The 21933-nt window shown below is 44.1% G+C and overlaps 1 protein-coding gene across 1 annotated transcript in view; it reads left to right on the top strand.

Moving 5' to 3' along the window:
- LOC139416164 (neurexin-2-like) overlaps positions 1–21933 on the top strand; it is a 968379-nt gene that overhangs the window by 497733 nt on the left and 448713 nt on the right. Inside the window, exons 13-15 of the mRNA XM_071164510.1 lie at positions 8916–9035; positions 10732–11113; positions 12666–12856. Coding sequence (XP_071020611.1) covers positions 8916–9035; positions 10732–11113; positions 12666–12856 — 693 coding nt within the window. The remainder of the gene's footprint in view (positions 1–8915; positions 9036–10731; positions 11114–12665; positions 12857–21933) is intronic.

Raw genomic sequence — 21933 nt, 5'->3', positions numbered from 1 at the left:
GAACCAGGTAGGCAAGTTGAGAACAAGTTCTCATTTACAATTGCGACCTGGCCAAGATAAAGCAAAGCAGTTCAACACATACAACGACACAGAGTTACACATGGAGTAAAACAAACATACAGTCAATAATACAGTAGAAACAAGTCTATATACGATGTGAGCAAATGAGGTGAGATAAGGGAGGTAAAGGCAAAACATCCCCACAGCATGATGCTTCCACCACCATGCTTCACCATAGGGATGGTGCCAGGTGTCCTCCAGGCATGACACTTGGCATTCAGGCCAAAGAGTTCAATCTTGGTTTCAGAAAATCTTATTTCCCATGGAGAGTCCTTTACGGGAATTTTTGCAAACTGCAAGCGGGCTGTCATGTGTATTTTACTGAGGAGTTTCTTTCGTCTCGTCACTCTACCATAAAGGACTGATTGGTGGAGTTCTGCAGAGAGGGTTGTCCTTCTGGAAGTTTCTCCCCTCTCCACAGAGGAACTCTGGAGCTCTGTCAGAGTGACCATCAGGTCGCTTTGTCATTATGGAGTACTGCGTGTAGATAGATGATGAAAAACATACATTTAATCAATTTTAGAATAAGGCTGTAACGTAACAAAATGTTGAACAAGTCAAGGGGTTTGAATACTTTGCGAAAGCACTGTATTTGTATAGCTAGCATATACAGCGTAACATTCAAAAGTGTTTAGATTTTTTGTATATATTTATTGGCTTTTGATAACGGGAACCGATTGACATTCGGAAAACAATGTTGGTTTGCATATTTGTCCCTATTAGCTCTGTACTCTGTACCGGTACCACCTGTATATAGCCTCGTTACTGTTATTTTCACTGTCATTTTACTGTTTTTTAAAATGATTTCTTTACCTTTCTATTGTTTACCTAATACCTATTGTTTACTTTAAAAAATGGCGCTGTTGGTTAGGACTTCTAAGTAAGCATTTCACTTTAAGGTCGACACCTGTTGTATTCGGCGAATGTGACAAATAAACTTTGATTTTGGCTTCTTAATGTAAGTACAAAAAGACAAAGGCTGTCTCTCTTGCATCCTGTGTCTTTCTCTCTCACCCCTCTCTCACTGTAGAATACACTGAAGACTGCCTCATTCAGGACAGCACTTACTCCAGAAACGAGCTTCTCATAGATACATTTGAATGCATCGCTAACTGTGCGTTGTTGGCTGTTATCACTGAGGCTTGTGCAATGGGCCTGGTTTAACAGACAACAGTGTGGTGTGTTAGGTCCAGCAGGGCTCCAGTGTGCCAGCCTGTCCTCCTGCTGTTTGAACAGGGGACGAGTAATCAACTGTGAAGGTTGTTGTGGAGCAAACAACCATTTAACCTATGACAACATTGGCCATGATCACCCAGCCTGTGATCCCTGGACACAGGGAAGGAGAGATAGAGAGAGAGAGTGTATGCGCGTGTGTGCCCTTGTGTGTGTGTTTGTGTGTGCATGCATGCATGTTAGTTACAGTACATCTATATTTACCCTCTGTGTATCGTGCATCACCCACTACATACCATTTTAATATAGCCCATGACTTTGATGCCCATATGGTGGAAGCTTGTGGTACCATAACATGCTCTGCCCACACCCTGCCCACGCCCTGCCCATGCCCTGTCCAGCCCACACCCTGACCACGCCCTGCCCACGCCCAGCCCACGACCACGCCCTGCCCACGCCCTGAGTTGACGTGCTACGCCCGCTGTGCCAGCTGGTGTGATTCCAACCTGAACGAACCCATCTGCTGCATAGCAGGCTGGCACGACGAACCCTCAGGGGGGGGGCAGAGCCATAGAATCATAGGAACATGAGACTGGGCATCAGACTAGGTGGCATGAGGTGGCGTGGCAAGTGTCCGAAGCTATTGCAGTCTAAACAATGTATACACTAATCAAACATCATGATCATAGATGGACTATATCAAGGGGCTACGCTGAATAAATTGATGGAATGTGGCTCTAGTATTTATAGAAAGGCCGAGAGAGGCAGAAATCAACACAAGTTCCAGTGTCCAAGCCAAAATACTGGGGTGCAATCATGAGCATAAACAGTGCATAAAATTATTGGAGAGGCTTGCATGAGGTTGGGGGGGGGGGGGGGGGGGGGCGATAGAGAGATCAAGAGATTGCCAGAACCAGATTAGAGGCGGGGAGGAATAGAAGAGCTGGCACTGCTCAGGATGACCATGCGAGGGTAAGGAGAGAGTGATGGGAGTTGTCGAGGGGGATGGAGGGATGGTACTCCTCTCTTCACAAACAACAGAAGGGGAGGATGCCAGATAACAGACGGGAGAGGACAGAGGGGGCACAGGGATGGCGAGAAAAGACTAGTGGCTTCACGCTTCACACACATACACACACGACACTTGCAGAAACACTCGTGTAACACATTGCACACACACACAGAAACATCAGACACACGCTTCCAGAAACACACATGCAAACACCTCCTCCCACACACACACACACACACAGCTTCCCTGTGGAGTGTTTTCTCATGCGACATCCTGGGCGTGGAGCCATCTGTAGGGGAAGCCATATTGCTGAATCGCCATCTCTGACTGGGTCTCCCTCCCTGTGCCAGAGACCTGATAACCTCCTCCTGCATTATACATTCGGCAGGGCCTCGCTTCTCTCTCTCTCTCTCTTTACCTTACTCTTTAGAGGCCTTCAATTATCTCTCTCTATCTCTCTCACTCCCTGGGAGATCCTCAATTGCATACTCCTCACGTCCTCTCTCCTCGCCTCCTTCCCAAAACCCATCGGGTGAGAAAGCCAGAGGTCTGTCCCCTCTGACCCTCTCCAATGGGGTTTTAAGAAAAAGGCGAGGAGAGCGGAAAGAGGACGCGAGGTGTATGCAATTGAGATCCCCCCCCGTCTACCCACCTCTCTCCCCACTCAATTACTAGCTTGCTTGCCTTCTTTCTCTCGATCTATCTTGCTCTTCATTTTTTTTCTGTCCCACTCAGTGCCTCTGTACCCAGTATGAAGCTGCATAATGTCACAGAGGGTATTTTGTTAGGGCACAGCCTGGGTCACCTTGTCAGCCAGCAGACTGGCACTCAGACATGCACGCCACCGACAACAACCCATGCAGACACACACACCCAGCGTCAAACTGAAGTATAGTGCACACCTACAGTATACAGACACATTATTGAAGGGACAACCATCATTCCGTTGACAGGCTGCTTCCTGTCAACCCCAGTCTGATGTGTGGTCTTCATACTTCCACTACACTCAGTGTAGCGTCTGGACACACTCTGCACTTAGTTTTCTGTCATGCTCTGACCTTGCAAGGTGTTTACTCATTTACGTCTACGTAGGGAAGAAAATTGTGCATGTGCAGTATAATTTGCAGACAGACACATTTTAGTCATTTCACAGTCGTGAGTGCATACATTTATGTACCAATTAGTTTTTTCATACTGGTCCTCTGTGGGAATTGAACCCACGACCTATGGCATTGCAAGAGCCATGGGCTACCGACTAAGCCACATGGGACATTACAGTGAACTGCCTTGGACCCATTACCTTCTATGTGTTATGGTAGTCATGAACGCAAACAGAAATAGATCCTTTTTAAAGTACCACACACACACACACTCCCCTCCATTTTGACCACGCCATCTGTCTTATCTCGGTAAGCAGACGCCTATAGATGTTGCTTTGGCTAGTCTTTCTCCTCCCTTCTTCCCTCTCTCCTCTCCTCTCTCGTTTGATTCCTCCCCGTGCCCTGGCTCCAAGGACCACCCCCTGTCAGCAGATATTAGTAGTCATTTTCAACACTGTGCTGAAAACCCAGTCTCTCTCTCTCTCTCTCTCCTTTAGAAGTGCTGAGCATCGGCATCCCCCCTTCCTCCTCAGAGGGGGGCTACTGAGCCGAGAATGGGCAGAACAATGGAATAAAGAGAGAAAATAAAAAGAGGGAGGATTTGTCTGACGCCCATTTTAATTAGAGTGCATGCAGGCCCAATGTGATTTTTTTCTCTCTCTCCCTGCGTGGCCACTCATGACTGTACTGATGAATCCCCACCTACGTCAACTTCCTGCTAGGTCCCCTTCTTGAGTCAGGCAAAATCCCTATGGGCTACTATAGGCTATACATCTGCTAACTGCAAAGAGGTTTAAGGTAGTAAGGACCCGAAGAAAGATGATCGACCTGTGGTTACTTTGTTGAGATCACCAAAAGGACTCGTTACATATTCATGTCGTTCCTTTGAAAAATGTATGAGTCCATCACATTTCAAGGTTATAATTTTTTCAATGGCAAAATCTCATCATCCTATCGTCACAGACACCACCATGCAAACCCTTGACTCATTAAAACACTATTTCGTCGCCTGCAGTCCCCTCTGACCTCAACCATTGGTTTACTGGCTCTTTTATTGACAAATGCTTGAACGACCTCCTGGAAACAGTTTCACTCTTAACCCAATGAGTCACGAAGTATTTGTGAGCCAGGTAGGTCGAGTGAAGCTATCGCGCACGACTCCACCGCTGCCCCTTATGCCGTGGCGCTGTCATCTCACTGCCCTCTCCAGCTAGCTCTGATCACTCCTAAACCCTCTTTCTCTCAAAGACTGGCTGTTTGCGTGCCGTGGTGGCCCACAATGCTTTGCTGCGGCCCAATTAGAGTCCCAGCCACATTAGGATTCCTCCCACTTAGTGATGTGGCACTGCCGACGGTTAACGCGCTGCTACATGGTAGAAGTGGCTATGCCACGCGACGGCCTAGTTTCTCAAACGAGTCAGTGAGACTGAGATGAGACTTTGGGTCTGGAAGGACTGTGTGGAGACTCTTAGATCCGCTGTTGTCAACAGTGTTGTGGCGGAAGAATGGGTAAATGTGTTGGGGAAAAACTGTGACATCGGGCCCAATGTGGATCACAATACATCCATCTCTCCAAGCCCTTGTGGTCGAGCAAAAATGGAGAGCACTTGTGGGAATGAAGCACTGCATTGCAATTCAAAGCCACTGATTTGAATGGGCGTGTTCATCGATTAGCGTGCATTAATAAAGGGTGTTTACATAGAAGCACTGTGGTAATTGATGAATCGACTATTGGTAATTGAGAAACAGCTGGTGAACGTAACACATCTCGCCCGTCCTGCTCATGGCTCCTCCAAGCGGTCAATGACGTCTACAATAAACCAGACGGCTAAAACTGGAGGATCCTCCACCAACTGAAACACCAAACTTTACACGGTCTACCTTGACGACAGACAACACGGGGAACAGAGTGCTGAAGTGTGAGATAATAGAAGAGGGAAGGACTGAGAGAAGGAGCGAGAGAATGACATCCTTTGTCTATATGATCAGAGACGTTCTCCCATTGATCTCGGTGACAAAGGGAGAGCGGCGAAAGGAGAAAGTGGCGTCTCAATGAGAATGAATTGCATTTTAATATCGCTGCTCTTATTAATGATTAGCCTGGCCCTTGTTTCTACAGAGGCTGACAGGGCAGCATTAGAGCGACTTACAGCCTCATTTAGCACTAAGCCCTCCTCCGCTAGCCTGTTTACTATCTTCATTACCTGGCCATTAGAAGATGGCCAAACATCAGCATTAAAGCAGCCTGCCAGTTAGGCAGGAGGCAGGTGGTTGAGCAAAAGCAATGCCATGTGGATTGCAGTGCCCATTAGCTATTAGTTAGCTAGCTACTGTAGTAGCTTCTAGCTAATATGGCCCAATTAGCATAGGATAATCTATTAGCTGCTTATGAGCTACAGTAATGTTACAGTGTATTAGCTTCAAGCTAATATGGTCCATTGCACTGTTTTCTGCCCACAAACCTCGTTCGATGTTCCCCAAGTGTAGCAGACACGCTAAGGCCTTCATTGTTACTGCTGTTATGGCCTGATGTGTCCTCTGTTTCTCCTTAGAATTAGCCCCTTTGCTCTTTTATGGCCTCTTGTGGCAGATAAATAACACACGGACTCTTTCCCGGGGGAACCATTTCCCATTCATTCTACCTGCTCTGGAGTCTCCGAAAGGGCTCTCTGGTTATATATCAAACTACATTTTTCCTTTGTCTCTCTCTATTTCTCCTTCTTTCTCCTTCGAGAAGTTTATCTTCAACTCGTTCTTCTCTCTCTTTCTCTCGCTTTCTCTCGTTCCCTCCATCTCGCTCTCTCTCGTTCCCTCTCTCTGCAGTAGGGGACTTTGCCTCATATTAACTTCACACATTGTGTGATTAAACGTCTCTAGATCCAATTTCGTGTGGCTCAAGACAAAAATCCAGGGAAGAAGGAACAACATTAAATATGAAAACGGTTTTCGTGTGTGTGTGTGTGTGCGTGCGTGCGCTATCAAGTGTTGGACGACCACCATTTGTTTTGTTCTTGCAAATGTGCCCTTGTTCCAGTTGCTGCTCGGTGGTACCCAGCAGCATGTACAGTAGCTCTTTCACCCTTTACACTGGTGGGAATTGGCCTAGATGAATAGAGCTACATTGAAATGCTTCCTACTGAAGTAATATGAAAAACATATGCTTAAGCGCTATAGCAATTGAAAGGGAACAGTGTGGAGGTTATGGGGGAATTGTTAGACCAAATGTGAGGACACGGCAGTTCACTTGACACAAGACTGAATCCAAACATGTCACTGTTGTACAGTACTTTTAGACACATTTATTTAATGAAATATGAAAATAGTCTGGATACATTCAGTAACATAATAAGAATATTCCTGGAAAATGTGGCGTAGGTGCCACATAAGAAAGATACAATTACAAGGGCTTGAGTGAGAGGACAAACAAGTATCTCCAAGTGGACATACCGCTCTCCAAAGTACGCAAGTAATTTCAAAGCATTTTTATGACTTAAAAAAAAGAGTCTTCAACTATAAGCTTTGAGCTCTCCTAGCTGTGCCGTTGAGGAACTAGAGCGAGCACACTTGTAGTAGTTTTGTTTGGAACACGGCCCTGCACCTCCCTCCGTCACACAATTACTGTTGTTGTTTGCGCAATGATCTTAGTGTGAGGCTTCACAGGGTAATTCAGAGAAACAGATCGTCATTTTGGTGCGCCTAGAATGGAGCCATGAATGGCATTCAGGAGCATGTTCTGCTGCAATTTTCTTCACACTAGACCAACATAGGCTGAACCTGTTCAGAACAACCCAGGGTATGACGCCATGTCATCGTGTAGCTGCATCAAATATAGTGATCATAAACATTGACACTGTATGTGACAGGAGTTTTATGGTATGGACATTAGAAGTGCACATTTAGATCCACGGGTGCTGGGCTTGCTTGTATGCCATCAAAGCGGTATTTATTGTCATCCTCAACGGCTCATCTTCCAAAGTACATAAGAGTCCAGCAATGTACAGCATTTTCCTCACTCAGACAACAAAAGTAGCAGGAGGGATGCGGGCCACGTCTTGTTGTGTACGGGGCTCAAGTTCAGAACAGCTGTCATCAAAACCCATACGGAGCTGTGAAGTGCAGAGCTGGATCTCTACCATCATTACTTCACAGCCACTGCGTTCCAATTTAGGCACTTATCAGTGCCCAAATCTGCCATTTTCATCCCGTGTACTAGTGTAAAAGGTTAATGGAAGTGACTGGCTTCCTCGGGGCACTGTACTATTTCAGGGCTGGTTCCACCAGGCAGTGAAGTGGAAGACTCCCTCATTATGGCTTTGTTTACGGACCCATTATTTTCCCTCATAATCACCGTTCTTCGCCTCGGCGAATGCCACTGTGACACACTGCGAGTCAGCCATCGTCAGGGGCAGCCTTTTGTTTTAGCCTCTTAGGCTGTGCTATTGTATAGCGTAGCCAGTAATTATTTTCCACTTTCTGTTGGTTAGTTTTCAACATATTGCCCTTTTTTAGTAGATACATTTTAAATGTAATGTGTAAACGGAGCACTTCGCAGCAGCTGTTACCCGCTAGCGCAATTAGCATTAGCCGTCACCGTGACTTTGCTCATCCGAAGGCGATTCGTGCCGACTCGCCATAATACACCTCAATGACAGACGGATTCAGTTCTGCTACCTTCATCAGAACCCATACTCTTTCACTCCGTCACTCACTCGTTCCCTGTCACACTTTACATAATCGGTCGGCTTCATTGGGAAAACCTATAAATAGCACCGAGGCTCAGTTGGTGAGGGAGAAGCCGCCACAGTAAATATGTCTTTAATAAGCATTTCTCCCACCGCCATATGTTGCTGCGTCAAACAGTCCGTCTCCTGTGCCAGTAGAAGCGAGACCGTGGAAGGAGAAGAAGAGGGGGGGGGAGTAACCGAGGAGAGGAGTGGCAGGTCCAATGCAGTCTAATCGCCCGTTTTCTCCACCCAGTCTGGCAAAGTCCTAATATACAGACATCAATTACACAGCTCCACTGGTACAACATCCTACAGGCGATAGCTATAAAACTGTTCCACCACTCATCTCGGCTGTCCATGGTGGTTGTAGGCTGAATCCTTGCTTTACAGTGGAAGGCTTGTTCAATAAGTAGCACGGCAACACCTAGCTACCCTCTTGCTTTGTCTTTGATGGCATCCTTTTGGTACTATATTATTGGAAGGTTTAGTTGTTTGTTTTTGAGTCTGTCTCCTGTTTTTTTGAATTTTTTATAAAATTGTTATTTTTTATACAACCTTTGTGCGCTTAGTGACACACATGGCACAGTAGGCCTTCTTGTATGATACTACTTTGTCTTTCTGTGTGTGTGTGACTGTACTGTTACACATGTTTGTTTGAATGGTGTTAGTGTGTGTGTGTGTGTGTGTGTGTGTGTGTGTGTGTGTGTGTGTGTGTGTGTGTGTGTGTGGGACAAACATGCAGGTTTTCTCCATTAGCTGTATAGTACTGTCCCTGTGGACTTAGTTGCTGATACACTCTGTATAAACATCCTTTCTCGGTGGGTGACCATATCTCTTCCCCTCCAGGTAAAGGACCTGAAACGCTCTTCGCTGGCCAGAAGCTCAACGACAACGAGTGGCACATGGTGAAAGTGGTGCGCCGAGGAAAGAACTTCCAGCTATCTGTGGACAACGTCACGGTGGAAGGTCAGTGTCCACTCTCCACTGTTCGCCTCCACCTCTTCCACCCTTAAGTGATAGAAAGGAGGAAAAGAGGGATGGGGGGCTGTTAGATAGGTGAGAGGAGGGATTAAGAGAGGGGGCATGATGATTGTTTGGGCTAGGGATGGAGAGATGGAGGGATAGTTGGATGGCAGAAGGTCAGTGTCCACTCCCCACTGTCTACCACCACCCCACGGGGGTAGAATGGATGGATAGAGGGGTGTGGGGCGATAGGTGAGAGATATACAATAGATGATGAAGCCTGGGGCTATAAATGACCCTGTGTGAGCTTGTTTCTGGTGGACACAAACCACCAGTTAGGACTATGGTGTTTTTAGCAAACTGGCCAAGCTCATTCCTGCTCAATTCCAGGAAGCAACAACATAATCACCAAGGGGACAGATCGGGAAACTATAGGTGTAGTGAAATCTGGTCTCATAAATGTATGTAGCTAGAGATTTACAGTTAAAGTCGGAAGTTTACATACACCTTAGCTAAATACATTTAAACTCAGATTTTCACAATTCCTGAAATGTAATCCTAGTCAAAATTCCCTGTCTTAGGTTAGTTAGGATCACCACTTTATTTTAAGAATGTTAAATGTCAGAATAATAGTAGAGAGAATGATTTACTTCAGCTTTTATTTCTATCATCACATTCCCAGTGTTTCAGAAGTTTAAATACACTCAATTAGTATTTGGTAGCATTGCCTTTAAATTGCTTAACTTGGGTCAAACATTTCGGGTAGCCTTCCACAAGCTTCCCACAATGAGTTGGGTGAATGTTGGCCCATTCCTCCTGACAAAACTGGTGTAACTGAGTCAGGTTTGTCGGCCTCCTTGCTCGCATACGCTTTTCAGTTCTGCCCACAAATTTTCTATAGGTTTGAGGTCAGGGATTTATGATGGCCACTCCAATTCCTTGACTTTGTTGTCCTTAAGCCATTTTTTCACAACAAGACCCATTTGCGACCAAGCTTTGACTTCATGACTGATGTCTTGAGATGCTTCAATATATCCACATAATTTTCCAACCTCATGATGCCAGCCATCTATTCTGTGAAGTGCACCAGTTCCCCCTGCAGCAAAGCACCCCCACAACATGATGCTGCCACCCCCATGCTTCACGGTTGGGGTGGTGTTCTTCGGCTTGCAAGCCTCCCTCTTTTTCCTCCAAACATAACGATGTTCATTATGGCCAAACAGTGCTATTTTTGTTTCATCAGACCAAAAAGTACAATCTTTGTCCCCATGTGCAGTTACAAACCGTAGTCTGGATTTTTTAATGGCGGTTTTGGAGCAGTGGCTTCTTCCTTGCCGAGCGGCCTATCAGGTTATGTCAATATAGGACTCGTTTTTTCAATTGGCTGATTTCCTTATATGAGTAAGAGTTAACTTAGAGTTAACTGTAACTCAGTGAAATCTTTGAAATTGCTGGTTTATATTTTTCTTCAGTGTAGTAGGAATTTAGTTTGCAGTTTAGTTAGACGCTTTTAGCCTCTTTTTTAAAGTACTTGTATCATCACCGTGTTTTACATTTCTATATTTATTCCAACATATTCCATCCCATTGTACCATTATTTCATAACCAGGGTATAAAGCTTTTCCTGATCAGGCCACATGGTTAAGAAAGGTCAATGCTTTTAATATAACATATTCCCATGTCCTCCTTCACCCTCCAGGCCAGATGACGGGTGCCCACACGCGGCTGGAGTTCCACAACATTGAGACTGGCATCATGACCGAGCGTCGCTTCATCTCCGTGGTGCCCTCCAACTTCATCGGTCACCTCCAGGGCCTGACAGTCAACGGCGTGCCCTACCTGGATCAGTGCAAGAACGGTGACATCTCCTACTGCGAACTCAACGCCCGCTTTGGCATGCGCCACATCATCGCCGATCCGGTGACGTTTCGAACGAAGGCAAGCTACCTAGCGTTGGCTACTTTGCAGGCCTACGCCTCCATGCACCTCTTCTTTCAGTTCAAGACCACCACGTCGGACGGCCTGCTGCTCTTCAACTCGGGGGATGGCAGCGACTTCATCGTTGTGGAGCTGGTCAAAGGGTGAGTCTGGACGCTTTGAATGGTGTTGACATAAATATAAGTGTTGGCTTGTTAGCTTACCCTGAAAATTGTAATGTGGTTTTGCTTATTGTGCCCATTAGGCCTACACCACATGGGCACATCTTAATCATATGATAATGGAAAACATAACAAATGATGTAGATGTATATCTTGTGAAACAAATAGATGCAGTGAAAATGAAAAAAGTCCTGTATAAGTTCCACTAAGATATGTTTTTCTATAATTCTATGAATCTATGCTGGTTGGAGGCAGTTCACTCTATTTCTCAATGAGCAATACTATTCATTTTGGTTCATGGCTCTGTTGAATGCCCAGAACAGGCTATTATTATCGGGCAGAAACAGCAGTTGGAGAAAATATTTCACTTTCTAATTTGTAAATATCAGATGCCTTCCCAGCTGTACACACAATCCATACGCCTCATCGACGTTAAGGTTGAACAAAATCTATTTATTTGGTCTGAAAATGAGTTTAGTTGTTAAAGCTTTGAATGCAGACTTGAATAATAGGACACCTGAAATAGCACCGGTCTGAACAGTGTGTTACATCACCTGTCGTCACCAGGCTATTCATCCACTGAAATATGAAAAATGCTTGTTATGATGCATGTAACGCCCTGCCCCTCTTCCTCCCCAACTGACATTGTAATGACACAACGACTCCAACCATATCTTTCAGCACACACAAAGACAAAGCAGAGCAGGAATAAACAAATAAATCCGATATACTGTACATTGCTCTGGCAAACTAGTCACCAACAGATGATACGAAAGGAAATCATTTTGTGCATGAACGAAACATGCCATCGTGTCCGCCTCTGGCAACTGGACAGGAAAAGTTCTATTCAGATTTTCTGAAGGGGACATATTTTTTCTGTACATTTCAAAACTTAAAAATACACAAAGAATAGAATTTCTGAGCGGCTGTACATTATGTGAGGTTGGTCAATTTTCTGCTCTGCAAGCTTGCCATTGCACAGCTGGAGGTTCGGCGCACTTCAGCCCTACACCACCCTCTCCTTCGACCAAAGAGAGAGCGAAAGAGAGCAGTCTTTTCTTTTTCTTCCCCCTTCGCCTTTATAAGAAGTCCAAGATAGGCACCAGGGTCTGAGTGAAAAACCTGCTGTTTAAATATAACAAAGGTGGGAGTGAGACCGACTCACCCTGCCTGCCGCCTTAGACTCTGGCTTCATCCATTGAACAGCCTTAACTATACTGAAAGTACTGTATCCTTATGGCGTCGTCTTTGACTGAAGAAACTGGTTATTTTTCAAAAGAGCCAAACACCCAAATATTCAACTTGCTAGGCTAGACCTGTCTTTGTCTGGTTTATACCTCTTTCAAAGAACTATGCTCTGTGAGTGACATTCTGATGTTGGTTTGGTCAAACTGACTGTGACCGATGAGGTGATATTGATATAATTTGAGGCACCTTTACCCCTTTGTCACTTTCATTCACTCTCTGTCTCATATATAAACACGCGCACATCTACAGTTATTTCCTAAAAGTCTCTTACAATCTGTGCTTACAGCTACGTCCATTATGTCTTTGACCTCGGCAACGGCCCGTCGCTGATGAAGGGTAACTCGGACAAGCCGCTCAACGACAACCAGTGGCACAACGTGGTGGTCTCCCGGGACGCCAACAACGTGCACACGCTCAAGATCGACTCCCGCACCGTCACTCAGCACTCCAATGGAGCCCGCAACCTGGACCTCAAAGGTAGGGGGCACTATTCTGTATCCCCTTTTCTGTAGGCTACTACTGTAGCTGATGGGTCCTCCGTGGCTCATTGACCTTTCCACTACTATGGTCATTGGAGTCAATATTAGTACTACAACAACACTTACATAAAATATATAATACTATATTTAAATACTAATAGCAGCAATATGTGATTGCTACACCCAATTTTTTACTTTGGAATTAATGCTATAGATCTATTGAATATTGGAGAATACAACTGTTGTTCCCCCTTCAGAACTCAACATATAAGCTTGTTTTACTCCACTGTTTGAAAACATTCTAATTGTAAACAAACACTGTAACGCCTCAAAACATGGTTAAAACTAAAATGTTGACATCATGGCTTGATATGAATTTGAGAGTGGTTCCATTTCTCCTGCCCCATTCTTCAGCTGTTTACCAAAACTGAGGCGGGTCGACAACTTTATTGTTTTAACTGCAGATTTCCCCTTTATATAGCTGAAGAAAGCAAATTTGTGTGCGAGTGCATTTTGAGTTGAACAATGTGGCTCAATCTCTGTAGACTTTTTGGGAAGGTTTTAGAGGCCATATCTGGATGGCTCTGAAAAACATGTTTCAGAAACGTTCATGACTGATAAGTATTTTTTAAACCTCCTGCTTTGGGCTGGATGTTTCAATGTGTACTTCATACATTAATAATGTATGACCAGAATTACTGTCAATTAGCCACGAAATCCCTAGATTGAAAGCGACTTGTTTTCTGGAAGCTTTGCTGTGCCATTTTCCCAAAATGTTCAGCCTCCTAGCAATTAGAGTTCATGCAAATGAGCTTCAGCCCCTTGCCATTTGAGTGAAAGCTGGCAAGATGCACACAGAGCAGAGTGAGAACAATGACCTGATGACCTGATACTGTATCTACAGCTATACATATAGCCTGCTGGTTAAAAGCGCTGGGCCAGCAACTGAAACGTTGCTGGTTCGAATTCCAGAGAGGACTAGGTGAAAAATATCTGTACCCTTGAGCAAGGCACTTAACCCCAATCGCTCCTTGTTGGGATGATACTTTCTGGACTCTATTTTGAATCATGTTCCTCTCAATAGAACTTGACACCAAACTGCTCTGCGTGACTTTCAAACGTTTATTCACCAAGGGTATCATAAGCAAATGCACCAAATCTGAACATTACAGAAAGCTCTAATCTATTTTGACCACCCAGCACATGACTCCCGCACATCCACTGGCAATTGTCCATAGCTGTCCAGTACCCGACACACACCTCACAAAGGAGTGATTTGCTTCTGGCTCCTTGTCGCTTCGGGCGCTAGAGCCCAGCTCAAGGCCAATTTTTTTCTTTCTTTTATCCACTCAAAGTATATTAAATGAACACGTTTCCCATTACATCTAAGTTACGTTTCTAAATACTAATGAACACAATATGATCAACTAGACAAATTACACACATGGACACATCAATGGATACATAATTACACAATTATGCTTGATTAACTGAATAGGCTTTACAAAGCAGAACGGTTGCTGGATCAAATCCCCGAGCTGACAAGGTATAAATGTGTCTTTCTGCCCCTCTACCCACTGTTCCCCGGTAGGCCGTCATTTTAAATAATAATTTGTTCTTAATAACTGACTTGCCTAGCTAAATAAAGGTTACATTTAAAAAATAAAAATAAAGTATATATATTTTTTTTATTTTTTTTGAAGCCTAACATGTAATCAAAATTAAATCAAATGTTATTTGTCACATGCTTCATAAACAGCAGGTGTAGACTAACAGTGAGATGCTTACTTACGGGCCCTTCCCAACAATGCAGAGAAAAAAGAGAACTCAGATGAAAAGAATAACACTAGGAATAAATACACAATGAGTAATGATAATTTGGCTATATGCACAAGGTACCAGTACCGAGTCGATGTGCAGGGGTACAAGGTAATTGAGGTAGATAAAGTGACTACGCAACAGGATAGATAATAAACACCAGCAGCAGCGTATGTGATGAGTCAAAATGGGTCAATGCAGATAGTTAAATAGTTAACCAATAGCTACCTAGACTAACTATTTAGCAGTCTTATAGCTTGAGGGTAGAATCTGTTCAGGGTCTTGTTGGTTCCGGACTTGGTGCATCGGTACCGCGTGTCTTGCGGTAGCAGAGGGAACAGTCTATGACTTGAGTGGCTGGAGCCTTTGACAATTTTAGGGTCTTCCTCTGACACTGCCTGGTACAGAAGTCCTAGAAGGGAGCATGACCCCACTGACATACTGGGACGTACGCATTACCCTCTTTAGCACCTTGCAGTTGGATGCCAAGCAGTTGCCAAGATACTCTCAATGGTGCAGCTGTAGAAAGTCTTTATGACTGTGTTGGTGTTTGTGGACCATGATAATTCCTTAGTGATGTGGACACAGAGGAACTTGCAGCTCTCGACCCGCTCCACTACAGCCCATCAATGTGGATGGGGACGTGCTCGGCCCAAGATCAGCTCCTTTGTCTTGCTGTAGTTGAGGGAGAGGTTGTTGTCCTGGCACCACACTGCCAGGTCACTGTCCTCCTCCCTATAAGCTGTCTCATCGTTGTCAGTGATGAGGCCAACCCCCGTCGTGTCGTCAGCAAACTTAATGATGGTGTTGGAGTCGTACACGGCCATGTACTCAATGGTGAACCGGGAGTACAGGAGGGGAATAAGTACACACCCCTGAGGGGCCTCCTTGTTGAGGGTCAGCATGGCAGATGTGTTGTTGCTTACCCTAACCACCTGGGGGCAGATCCAGTTACAGAGGGAGGTGTTCAGTCCCAGGGTTCTGAGCTTAATGATGAGCTTGGAGGGCACTATGGTGTTGAACGCTGAGATATAGCCCTGGAGCTATAGTCAATGAACAGCATTCTCATGTATGTGTTCCTCTTGTCCAGGTGTGAGAGGGCAGCGTGGAGTGCAATGGAGATTGCGTCATCTGTGGATCTGTTGGGGCGTTATGTGAATTGGAGTGGGTCCAGGGTGTCTAGTATGATGGTGTTGATGTGAGTCAAGACCAGCCTTTCAAAGCATTTCATGGATACGGGGAGATAGTCATTTAGACTGATTACCTGGTCAGCGCCTGATCTGAGTACGCGTCCTGGTAATCCATCTGGCCCCGTGACCTTGTGAATGTCAAACTGTTTAAAGGTGTTACTCACATCGGCCACAGAGACCGATATCACACATTCATCTGGAACAGCTGGTGCTCTCATGCATGGTTCAGTGTTGCTTGCCCTGAAGCAATTATAGAAGGAATTTAGCTCGTCTGGTAGGCTCTTGCGGCTGGGTTTCCCTTTGTAATCTGTGATAGTTTGCCAGCCCTGTAGTAGGATTCGATCTTAGTCCTGTATTGATGTTTTGACTGTTTGATGGCTCGTCGGTGGTCGTAGCAGGATTTCTTATAAGCTTCCGGAGTAATGACCGTAGCTCTGGCTTTTAGCTCTGTGCGGTTGTTGCCTATAATCCATGGCTTCTGGTTGGGACGTCGTCGATACACTTATTAAGTCGCTCTGGCTAAGAACATCTGCTAAATGACTAAAATCAAATATGTAAAAATGTATATGTGACACAGTATGCAATTTCTGGGCACCATAAGTGCTACTTTCAGAACTACATTACTGGCTATAAAGTATACAAAAGTACCAGATAATCTCTTTAATCATGTCACTATTATCAATATTGAGCACATACATAGCCTCAATATCCCCTCATTTGGGCCTTCTGTCTTTAGTTCTCTCCAGCTTTCAGTGGGTTACTCTTTGTTTAAAGTGGTGTTCCATTGGCATACACAGTCTGAAATATTCAACCATGTTAGCAGAGAATGCTCACAGAAACAACCATCTGTGTCTTATGAAAGATAGATCCCAATAGAGTAATGTCAAGACTGAGCTGTCTTCACACTCACTCATCCGGAACTTTAACATGGATATGACTCGTGGATGTCACTCAGTGACATGTCTTTCATGTACTGCCATGCAGCGACGAGAAGAAAAGTCTCAGAAGGTGCTGAAAAGCTGTGGACTATTTCATGGTTTATAGTCAAATCCTGGTGTGTGAGTACCCGTATGCTCCCTTCGTTTATGCGTAAGAGTGTACACACGTCCGCACGTGCGCACTGTTAGTTATTCATTCTTATTCTATTTGTTCAGCTTTCAAAAGTATGCCAGCTCAGGAGGCTTGGGGGCTGCGTTCAGGTAAGGCAGAGTAGCGAAACCTGCTCTCAGTGCCAAGAGCAAATCTGCCTGCCAAACATGTGGACAGGAAGCAAAAGGCTGGCAGCGGCAGCCAGCCCGTGCCAGCCCACCGTGCCAGCCCACTGTGCCAACCCACCCTCTTCACCTTGATATTTGATCTTTTCCCCAGCCAATCTGCCCCTCCGAAGATGAACTGAAACTCGTGCGTCTCCAAAGAGATCGAAGAGGGAAAACAACGACAGTATCGACACAAAACAAACCCCACGCATTCCTCCTCCTCCCTCTAGATTTGTCTCTCTTTTTTTTGTTTTTAAATTCTGTTTTCATTTGAAAAACAAGGTTCAGACACACATGACATTTTCACATTGAGTATAAAGAAAAAGAGCACAATAGAAGTTGAAATGCATAAAACAAAAATGTAAGACGTTCAGGAGTTGAGTGTGTCATAAATGTTAAAGGTCTCAATAATTCTGCATTTCCCAATGAATGTTCTACTCTAATTATTAATGGTTGAACATGGGGATGTTATTACAGCACATTATTTTTCCACTTTGACCATTAAACCAAATCAGATCTATAGTCAAACTATTTTGACCAAATCTGCAGTATCAGAGAAGAGGTCAGCCTCTCCATCACATAGATCTCAAGTATTACATCTATCCACTCATCTGCCTCCGGGCACCTCCAATTGTAGCAATTTTTTTGTCAGGGCTTTCGTACTTGCTAATAGGAGTAACCCAATCAAATGTTTGTCTAAAGCATCCCTTAGATCAAATGTAATGACCTCACCTCTGCATGGGCCATCAACCTTAAATATGGCTTCCATGTATTTATGCACACCCTGCCTACAAGCTTAGGGCATTTTCAAAATATGTGGTAATGGTTTGCCTCATTAGATCCACATAATCTCCAACGTCCCGTTCCATTACCCTGATGTCTTTTCTGCAGATGAGTGGTTAAGAATCACATAATATTTTTCATCCAAATTCCCTCCAAGTCAATGAGCTTGTTAATTTCCATTGTGATTGGCATAAGGTTTCCCACTCCTCCACAGAAATTACCATGTTCCCCCACACTTTCCGATTTCTTCTTTATGTATAGTGTATTTTGAGATTTGGTCGTTATGAAGCCATTGAATAGTCCAGAGATAATTTTGCTGCATGCCCTGTTCTATAGTCTGATGGCGAATTTGGAGATATCTATAGAAATCTTGACCTTCTAATCATTGGCACTCTCTTAGTACTTGGAAGCATTGGAACACCCCCTTGTGTACAAAAGTACAGTAGGCTGAGAGGTCTCTTGTTGCCCATTCTTCAAACCGATTATCTATTTTATTGGGAGCAAAATAGGTATCATAGCACACCATCTTAGTATTTTATCTGAATCTTTCAAATTATACTTCATACCAAATCTTCAAATGTAAATTTATCCAAGGATTATCTTTATCTATGAGCTTATCTACCAACTTCCTAGCTGCTATCATAGCCTGTATTGGGACTCCCCTTGTAGTTTCACATTCCTTCCATCTTGCTGTAGACTGTTGCACCAGAACACCAGTAACCTTATCTGTGCTGCATAGTAGTATTCTCTTAGACACGGGATAACCATTCCTCAATTCCCTGTTGATAGCTGCAAGGTTTTATATCTGATTCTAGGCTTTTTCCCTTGCCATATGTATCTAGAGATGAACTTGTCCCATTTCAATCAGTTCTGGGAATGATTGTTAGGTTGTCCCAGAAAAATCAACACATCTTCAGCAAATAATGCCAATTTCTACTCCCATCATATCAATCTCTTTGATGTTATTATTTTGTCTAATTCATTGATTCAGGTGTTCTATAAATAGGGCAAAGAGGAGGGAAGACACAGGACATCCCTGTCTACCACCCCATTCTAATGTAAATGGATTTGAGAGGTCACCTTTGATTTTAATTCTTGCTAATGGTCTATCATACATTATAATGCCTGAAACGCTTTAATAATGTCCTCATGGAATTTAAATCTATATAAGACCTTATAGAGAGAGGCCCATCTGACAGAATCGAAGGTATTGGCTGTATGCTTAGGGTCATTGTCCTGTTGGAAGGTGAACCTTCGCCCCAGTCTGAGGTCCTGAGCGGTCTGGAACAGGTTTTCATCAAGAATCTCACTGTACTTTGTTCTGTTAATCTTTGCCTCGATCCAGCGTAGTCTCCCAGTCCCTGCCGCTGAACTAGTCTCCCCACAGCATGATGCTGCCGCCACCATGCTTCACCTTAGGGATGGTGCCAGGTTTCCTCCAGACGTGACGCTTGGCATTCAGGCCAAAGAGTTCAATCTTGGTTTCATCACACCATATAATCTTGTTTCTTATGGTCTGAGAGTCCTTAGGTGCCTATTGGCAAACCCCAAACGGCTTCCATCTGCCCACTCTACCATAAGGCCTGATTGGTGGAGTGCTGCAGAGATGGTGTCCTTCTGGAAGGTTCTCCCATCTCCACAGAGGAACTCTAGAGTTATGTCAGAGTGACCATCGGGTTCTTGGTCACCTCCCTGACCAAGACCCTTCTCCCCCGATTGCTCAGTTTGTACGGGCAGCCAGCATTAGGAAGAGTATTGGCGTTTCCAGACAACTTCCATTTAAGAATGATGGAGGCCACTGTGTTCTTTGGGACCTTCAATGCTGTAGACATTTTTTGGTACCCTTCCCCAGATCTTTGCCTCGACACAATCCTGTCACGAAGCTCTACAGACAATTCCGTCAACCTCATGTCCTGGTTTTTGCTCTGAAATGCACTGTCAACTGTGGGACCTTAAATAGACAGGTGTGTGCCTTTCCAAAATCATGTCCAATCAATTGAATTTACCACAGATGGACTCCAATTAAGTTGTAGATCACTGGAAACAGGATGCATCTGAGCTCAATTTTGAGTCTCATAACAAAGGGTCTGACACTTACAGTAGAAATCAGAAGTTTACATACACTTAGGTTGGAGTCATTAAAACTCATTTTTCAACCACTCCACAAATTCCTAGTTAGCAAACTATAGTTTTGGCAAGTTGGTTAGGACATCTACTTTGGACAAGACACAAGTCATTTCTCCAACAATTGTTTACAGACAGATTATTTCACTTATAATTCACTGTATCACAATTCCAGTGGGTCAGAAGTTTACGTACACTAAGTTGACTGTGCCTTTAAACATCTTGGAAAATTCGAGAAAATTATGTCATGGCTTTAAAGGCTTCTGATAGGCTAATTGATGTCATTTGAGTAATTGGAGGTGTACGTGTGGATGTATTTCAAGGCCTACATTCAAACTCAGTGCCTCTTTGCTTGACATCTTGGGAAAATCAAAAGAAATCAGACAAGACCTCAGAAAACAAATTGTAGACCTCCACAAGTATGGTTCATCCTTGTGAGCAATTTCCAAATGCCTGAAGGTACCGCGTTCCTCTGTACAAACAATAGTACGCAAGTATAAACACCATGGGACCACGCAGCCATCATACCGCTCAGGAAGGAGACGCGATCTGTCTCCTACAGATGAACGTACTTTGGTGCGAAAAGTGCAAATCAATAGCAAAAGGACTTTGTGAGGATGCTGTAGGAAACAGGTACAAAAGTATCTATATCCACAGTCAAATTTGTTTTGTATTGACATAACCTGAAAGGTCGCTCAGCAAGGAAAAAGCCACTGCTCTAAAACCTCCATAAAAAACCCAGACTACGGTTTGCAACTGCACATGGGGACAAAGATCGTACTTTGTGGAGAAATGTCCTCCGGTCTGATGAAACAAAAATATGACTTTTTTGGCCATAATGACCATCGTTATGTTTGGAGATAAAAGGGGGGGCTTGCAAGCCGAAGAACACCATCCCAACCATGAATCACGGGGGTGGCAGCATTATTCTGTGGGGGTGCTTTGATGCAAGAGGGACTGGTGCACTTCACAAATAGATAGCATCATGAGGTAGGAAAATGATGTGGATATATTGAAGCAACATCTCAAGACATCAGTCAGGAAGTTAAAGCTTGGTTGCAAATGGGTCTTCCAAATGGATATGACCCCAAGCATACTTCCAAAGTTGGACAACAAAGTCAAGGTATTGGAGTCACAAAGCCCTGACCTCAATCCTATAGAAAATGTGTGGGCAGAACTCAAAAAGCATGTGAAAGCAGGGAGGCCAAAAAACCTGACTCAGTTACACCAGCTCTGTCAGGAGGAATGGGCCCAAATTCACCCAACTTATTGTGGGAAGCTTATGGAATGCTACCCGAAACATTTGACCCAAGTTAAACAATTTAAATGCAATGCTACCAAATACTAATTGAGTGTTTGTAAACTTCTGTATGTAAAAGCTGAAATAATTAATTATCTCTACTATTATTCTGACATTTCACATTCTTAAAATAAAATGGTGATCCTGACTGACCTAAGAAAGGGAATCTTTACTAGGATTAATTGTCAGAAATTTTGAAAAATTGAATTTCAATGTGTTTGGCTAAGGTGTATGGAATCTTTCGACTTCAACTGTATGAATATAATGTTTTTCTGTTTATTTTTAATACATTTGCTTTGTCATTGCGAGGTAATGTGTGTGGATTGCTGAGAATAAGGCAGTAATGTAACAAAATGTGGGAAAAGTCAAGGAGTCAGTATACTTTCCAAAGACACTGTATGCATATGTTGGTCACAGATACCTTAAAAAAAGGTAGGGGCGTGGATCAGAAAACCAGTCAGTATCTGGTGTGACCATTTGCCTCATGCAGCGCGACACATCGCCTTCGAATAGAGTTGATCCGGCTGTTGATTATGGCCTGTGGAATGTTGTCTTATTCCTTGCTAGTTGCTGGATGTTGGCTGAAACAGAATGTGATGGCGGC

The sequence above is a fragment of the Oncorhynchus clarkii genome, chromosome 9 (genome assembly GCF_045791955.1).
Source record: "Oncorhynchus clarkii lewisi isolate Uvic-CL-2024 chromosome 9, UVic_Ocla_1.0, whole genome shotgun sequence".
Classification (NCBI taxonomy): Eukaryota; Metazoa; Chordata; class Actinopteri; order Salmoniformes; family Salmonidae; genus Oncorhynchus; species Oncorhynchus clarkii.
Note: the sequence above shows the minus strand (reverse complement) of the source record. Positions and strands in the feature narration are given on the sequence as shown.